At 50.9% G+C, this 7,200-nt stretch overlaps 1 protein-coding gene across 1 annotated transcript in view; it reads left to right on the plus strand.

The window, feature by feature from the left end:
• Nucleotides 1-7,200, plus strand: part of TCF25 (transcription factor 25 (basic helix-loop-helix)) — a 43,283-nt gene that overhangs the window by 445 nt on the left and 35,638 nt on the right. The window contains 4 exon segments of the mRNA XM_011972578.1: nt 2,265-2,461; nt 3,442-3,516; nt 4,260-4,378; nt 6,016-6,081. Coding sequence (XP_011827968.1) covers nt 2,265-2,461; nt 3,442-3,516; nt 4,260-4,378; nt 6,016-6,081 — 457 coding nt within the window.

Genomic DNA, 7,200 nt, shown 5'->3' on the forward strand with positions numbered 1-7,200 from the left:
GTTAGCCAGGATGGTCTCGATCTCCTGACCTCGTGATCCGCCCGTCTCGGCCTCCCAAAGTGCTGGGATTACAGGCTTGAGCCACTGCACCTGGCCTGTTAGCTTGTTTAAAAAAAAATTGAGAGCTAGAGTCTTGCTCTGTTGCCCACACTGGAGCACTGTTGCGTAATTGTGGCTCACTCCAGGTTCCAGACTCCAGCCGCTGGGCTCTAGCAGTCCTTCTCTGCCGCCCGAGTAGCTGGGACTCGACTTGCGTGCCACCACACCTTGCTGATTTTTTGTAGAGATGTGGTCTCGCTGTATTGCCTAGGCTGGTTTCAAACTCCTAGGCTCAGATGATCCTCCTGCCTCAGCCTCCCAAAGCGCTGGGATTATAGGCGTGAGCCACCGCACCCAGTCTGTTAGCCTCTTTTTTTTTTGATGGAGTCTCGCTCTGTTGCCCAGGCTGGAGTACAGTGGCACTATCTCGGCTCACTGCAGCCTCTGCCTCCCAGGTTCACGCCATTCTCCTGCCTCGGCCTCCTGAGTAGCTGGGATTACAGGCACACGCCACCACACCCAGCTAATTTTTTTATTTTTAGTAGGGACTGGGTTTCACCGTGTTGGCCAGGCTGGTCTCAAACTCCTGACCTCATGATCCACCTGCTTCAGCTTCCCAAAGTGCTGGGATAACAGTCATGAGCCACCGTGCCCAGCCAGCCTCTTTTATATTTGTCTTTTTTTTTTTTTTTTTTTTTTGAGATGGAGTTTCACTCTGTTGCCCAGGCTGGAGTGCAGTGGCACAATCTCGGCTCACTGCAAGCTCTGCCTTCCGGGTTCACGCCATTCTCCTGCCTCAGCCTCCCGAATAGCTGGGACTACAGGCACCTGCCACCACACCTGGCTAATTTTTTTGTATTTTTAGTAGAGACGGTGATCTGCCCGCCTCAGCCTCCCAAAGTGCTGGACAGGCGTGAGCCACTGCGCCTGGCCGCTCTTTTATTTGTTTAGTCTTTCACTAGCTGAAGAGCTAGAACTTTTCTAGTTCTTACCCTTCTCCCACTGCGTGTCTCCCCTCCCATCTGTATGTGAATGTATGTTGTGAGGTTTTATCCATTTAATATTATGCTCCTAAGATTCGTCCATATTGTGTGTGCAATGGTGGTTCATTCATTCATTCATTCTCATTGTATAAAAGGTTCCAGACTTGGTGCGGTGGCTCACGCCTGAGACTCCAGCTCTTTGGGAGGCTGAGTCAGGAGGGGATCGCTTGAGGTCAGGAGCTCAAGGCCAGCCTGGGCAATGTGGTGAGACCCCATGTCTACAAAAAATTTAAAAAATCAGCCAGGCATGGTAGCTCATGCCTGTAGTTCCAGCTACTTGGGGGACTGAGGCAGGAGGATGTTTGAGCCCAGGAGGCCAAAGCTGCAGTGAACCGAGATCACACTGCTGCACGGCAGCCAGGACGACGGAGCGAGACCCTGTCTCAAAAAGAGAGAGAGAAGTTTCCATTGTATGAATTATTTTTATCGTATGTCATTTTCGTTTTCTATTTTGAGATGGAGTCTTGCTCTGTCGCCCAGGCTGGAGGATAGTGGTGCCATCTTGACTCACAGCAAACTCTGCCTCCCGGGTTCAAACGATTCTACCACTTCAGCCTCCCAAGTAGCTGGGATTACAGGCGCCCGCCACTATGCCTGGCTAATTTTTGTATTTTTGGTAGAGATGGGGTTTCACCATAGAGACAGGGTTTCGCCTTGTTGGCCAGGCTGGTCTTGAACTCCTGACCTCAAGTAATCTGCCTGCATCGACCTCCCAAGTGCTGGGATTACAGGCGTGAGCACCTCGCCTGGCCTATCATTTTCATTAGGAAAAGTTTGTAGGTTGATGGGTCCTTGCTGCCTTTTTTTCCTGCCTTCTGCTGGAAAGAAGCTGAGGCTTGAGGAGAAAGGAGGAAGAAGGAACTTTAATGCTTTGGCTGAATATATGTGTTTAACATTTTGTCCTGCAGGTGGTCCTCTGTAAATGGGGTGAATTACAATATTTGAGGAGTCTTCCTTACACCATCTCTGAAGGCAGAGATATCACACAGTCTCGGGGCCCCGGCTTCCCGGAGAGCTCACTGACGAAGTCCCCTGAGCCAGAGCTGAGTCACTGCTGTGTCCAGCGGTCTCCGGTTCTTGCATTCTCTCCCATCCAGCCTCTCACACTGACCCTGGTGTCCCCAGCGCAGGCCCGTCCACATCTCACTATTCACATCTCAGCATCAGCGTTCACACTGTGAGTAACGCCCTGGCTCTTCTCCAACCTGGTTTTCCAGATAAACATTGACGATCTCGAGGATGACCCTGTGGTGAACGGGGAGAGGTCCGGCTGTGCGCTCACAGACACCACAGCACGAGGGAACAAAGGAAGGGCTCGGCGCGGAAACACAGAGAGCAAGACGGATGGAGATGTTGCCGGGACAGCGCCCCCAGAGCAGGTGGGGGGCTGAGTGGTGAGGAGGGGGAATCAGACGGGAGGGTTTCCAGGCACCCAGCCACATGTATCCCGTGCTGTGATTTTCCTTGGAGGTGTAATTTTCGGAGTTCAATTTTGGTTAACAGCTAGTTACTCCCAAATTTACTTGGGAACCTTGATGAGATTTGTATGAAATGTGTAAAGGTCTGAGGCCTGTCTCCTGCGTTCAGGAGAGTCTGCGCCTGCCCAGCAGTGTGTGTAATGACACGTGTGTTCTTCCTGACTGTGCCTGAGTGTCTGCTTGGCTGAGTTGTGGATCTGGGTGCTGGTGTAAGTGAACTTTGAAGAAACGTGCAGGTCAGGTCGATGTGGGACGGGCAGAGATTCAGACAACCTGCTGCTGCGCTCCACAGCACAGGAGAGGGGCCCTGAAAGGAGAGCTTGTGTTCATTTCTCCAACATGTGTTCTTGGGGGCCTTCCTGGGTGCTGGGAACGCACCTTCGCCCCCCAGGAGCCTCTGGTTGAGAGGGCAACGTAGAGGTGAAGTGACAAGTGGGTCCTGCCTTGAGGCTCGGGGTCCTGGGGGCTTCCCGCGGAGGCTTTATGCTGTTAGAAGGGGTTGGCCAGGTGCGGGTGAAGGGGAGCACAGGTGCAGGTTCGGTGTGAGGCGGCGGGGGCACAGCAAGGCCCTGGTCTTCAGGGAGTGGCCGACAAAGTGAGAAATGAGAGCTGGACCAGGTCAGAGCCCTGTGAGCCATTGTGAGGCTGGACACTAGAGGGCCCTGGGGACTCTGTAGCACAGCCCAAGGGACGTGAGAGCAGGGGGCTCGGAGAGGTGGGAAGGTGCCTGCTGGAGGGAAGAAACTGAGTCGAAGGGACTTCCAGGACACGGAGGGAGGGGGGACTGCTTAGGTGAGGGTGGAGTCACGCTTGCTGCTTTAATTCTTAGTTCTTAAGATTTACTTCTCGTTCCACTGATTAAAATGTGTTCCTATCATTAGTCTAATGCAAGTGGCAAACTCCGGAAGAAGAAAAAGAAACAGAAAAATAAGAAAAGCAGCGCAGGAGAAGCATCGGTATGTGAGTCGGGCCTGGCTCTGCTTTCTCCCTCTGCCTGACTCCCTCCGCGTTCTCTTCTGGCGTTTTTCAAGGTGGTGGTGAAAGAAGTTTACTTAGTATTTTCATTCCTTCCTATTAGGAGTGTAACTAATTAAGAGATCAGAGAAAAAGAAAAGGAAAAACTGCTTGCTAAATTCTGCTTCCTGTTTTTACCCTTGTTCCTTGGGGTCGCGCTCTGCTCTGTGTCTCTGGGGGAATGTGTGATCTCGTGAGGACGTCCCTCCTCGTCCTGGTGCTCCTGTGGCCCGCGGGGCGCTTGCTCTTTGCCCTGACATCTGTGCCATGCTTACGGGTTAATTGGATGGTGGGCATAAAGCCCACCACTGGAGCTAGTCTGTCATCAGAAAAAAATACGTTTTCATCATTGCCCTTCGTCCCCGTCTGAGTGTGTCCTGAGACGAGAGTGTCGCTAAGTCCCAACCCTGTTCGCCTGAGGAGGCGAGCACACCGGGAGGACGTGGGATGCCCAGTTTTTTCTAGGGCCCTTCTGGCTCCGTGATTCTGTCTATGCTGAGCGCTTCTTAGAAAGCATCTCCTCTTTTTTCTAAATGCGTGTATGGTACATAGTGTTTGACTTACACTGTCCTTTAGGAAGGAAATACAATAGAATAGGTCTCTTTTAAAATAAGTAATTTCGTTATTGTTACAACATTTAAAGTAATGTCAGTGTGGTAATTAAGAGGTTGTTTTGGGCTTTTAGGAAAACGTACTGGAAGATATCGATCGCATCCTGGAGAGGATTGAGGACAGCACCGGGTTGAACCGTCCGGGCCCCGCTCCCCTGAGCTCCAGGAAGCACATTCTCTACGTGGAGCACAGGTGCGGCCCCCGCCCTTCGCTGCCCCCGCCCTTCCCTGCCCCCGCCCTTCTCTGCGGCTGCCACAGAGACTCCGTGGGAGGAAAAGGTTCTCTAAAAAAGGAAAAAGAAAATGTACTATCTTTATTTAAAAATAATATGAGTTTATTGGCTGGGCGCAGTGGTCAAGCCTGTAATCCCAGCACTTTGGGAGGCCAAGGCAAGCGGATCACGAAGTCAGGAGATCGAGACCATCCTGGCTAACACGGTGAAACCCCGTGTCTACTAAAAATACAAAAAATTAGCCGGGCGTGGTGGTGGGTGCCTGTAGTCCCAGCTACTCGGGAGGCTGAGGCAGGAGAATGGCGTGAACCCGGGAGGCGGAGCTTGCAGTGAGCCGAGATCGCACCACTGCACTCCAGCCTGGGCGACAGAGCAAGACTCGTCTCAAATAATAATAATAATAATGAGTTTATATTAATCATTTAGGAAATAGACTGGGCCCCATGGCTCACGCCTGTAATCCCAGCACTTTGGGAGGCTGAGGCGGGCAGATCACCCGAGGTCAGGAGTTTGAGACCAGCCTGGCCAACATGGAGAAACCCCGTCTCTAGTAAAAATACAAAATTAGCCAGGCATGGTGCACACCTGTAATCCCAGCTACTGGGGAAACTGAGGCAGGAAAATTGCTTCAACCTGGGAGGCAGAGGTTGCAGTGATCTGAGACTGCGTCACTGCACTCCAGCCTGGGCAACAAGCAAAACTCTGTCTCAAACGAAAAAAGAAAAAAAAAATACAAACATTAGCTGGATGTGGTGGTGGGTGCCTGTAATTCCAGCCACTCAGGAGGCTGAGGTGGGAGAATCTCTTAAACCCAGGAGGCAGAGGTTGCAGTGAACCAAAGGTCATGCCACTACACTCCAGCCTGGGTGACAGAGCAAGACTCTGTCTCCCAAAAAAAGGAAATAGGAACAAGGAGGAAAGGAAGTCATCCGTATTTCAGAGGACTTTTAGCTTTACTTCTTACGTATCTGAGAGAGTTCCTTCTTTTTCTTTTTTTTAAGAGACAGGATCTCTCTGTCACCCAGGCTGGGGTGCAGTGATGTGATCATAGTCCACTGCAGCCTCGACCTCCTGGGCTCGAGAGATTCTCTTGCCTCAGCCTCCCAAAAGGCTGGAATTAACAGGTGTGAACCACCACGTCTGGTCAAAAGTTCCTCCTTACCTGTCACCCTTGCATGACTGTTCCTCTCTGGGTCTTCTAGATGCTTAACGAATTGCTGTCTCTACTTCAGACATTATCGCCAGCTTAGAAAAGACAGTGCCCTGGAGTCAGTTAAGACACAGTAATGTGGTCTCAGGGTGCGTGCGCTGCCCTGACCCAGCCTCAGACACAGATGTGTGTCACACCCAGGGCCTCTCGACACAGCGCTCACCGAGCGCCGTCGCAGCAGAGTAACCAGCGGCTTCCCTGTGGTGCCCACAGTGGCGAGGCCTCAACCATGGATGGGGTGGTGATTTGAAAGAAAGGAGGCCTGGAAGCTGCCTTTCAAGCCAAAAATCCGTTTTCTTTCCTTGATTATTAGGTGGCTTTCTGAAATTTTTGGAATCATTGTAGAACATAATTTCATGTTTCTTTCTAAAATTTTCAATTCCCTAGACACTTGAATCCAGACACAGAACTGAAAAGGTATTTTGGTGCCCGGGCAGTCCTGGGGGAACAAAGGTAAGGTCCACACTAAAACACTAAACTGTCTTCTCACAGCTGCTTCATTCCTTCTTAGACTCTTGACGGGGTGGTGTTCCCGAAGCCAGTTAACCCCTGAGGGAGAATATTGGAAGCCAGAGTCACACATAACCCTTAGAATTGGGATCTGAAAGGGAGTCCACAGATTGTGTATAACCTTGTCTGTGACTGTGGGTTGTGGAGATACCCAGAGTCCTTGGTCTCCATCCCCAGTGTAAGATTTCAAAAGCCAGACTGGATGTGGTGCTTACGCCTGTAATCCCAGCACTTTGGGAGGCTGAGGCGGGTGGATCACCTGAAGTCAGGAGTTCGAGACCATAGTGAAACCCTGTCTGTACTAAAAATACAAAAATTGGCTGGGCATGGTGGCGCATGCCTGTAATCCCAGCTACTTGGGAAGCTGAGGCAGGAGAATTGCTTGAACCCAGGAGGCAGAGGTTGCAATGAGCTGAGATCACACCACTGCACTCCAGCCTGGGCCACAAAGTAAGACCCCGTCTCAAAAGTTTTCAAAAGCTGTTAAATTTTGAGATTCTAGTTTTGTTGCGGTGGCTTATGCCTATAATCCCGGCACTTTGGGAGGCCGAGGCGGGCAGATCACCTGAGGTCGGGAGTTGGAGATCAGCCTGACTAACATAGAGAAACCCTGTCTCTATTAAAAATACAAAAAATTAGCCGGGCGTGGTGGTGCATGCCTGTAATCCCAGTTACTTGGGAGGCTGAAGCAGGAGAATCGCTTGAAACCGGGAGATGGAGGTTGCAGTGAGCCAAGATTGTGCCATTGCACTCCAGCCTGGGCAACGAGAGTGAAACTCCATCTCAAAAAAAAAAAAAGATTCTAGTTTTGCTTCTCAGAGCAAAACTAACGTGAAGTTCAGGTTCTGACATAAGTTTCTTTCTTTCTTTCTTTCTTTTTTTTTTTTTTTTTGGAGACAGATTCTTGCTCTGTCGTGCAGGCTGGAGCTCAGAGGTACGATCCCAGCTCACTGTAACCTCCGTCTCCTGGGTTCAAGCAGTTCTCCTGCCTCAGCCTCCCGAGTAGCTGGGATTGCAGGTGCACTCCACCACGCCCAGCTAATTTTTTTTTTTTTTTTTTTT

Source organism: Mandrillus leucophaeus, unplaced genomic scaffold (genome assembly GCF_000951045.1).
Source record: "Mandrillus leucophaeus isolate KB7577 unplaced genomic scaffold, Mleu.le_1.0 Scaffold10, whole genome shotgun sequence".
NCBI classification, from domain to species: Eukaryota; Metazoa; Chordata; class Mammalia; order Primates; family Cercopithecidae; genus Mandrillus; species Mandrillus leucophaeus.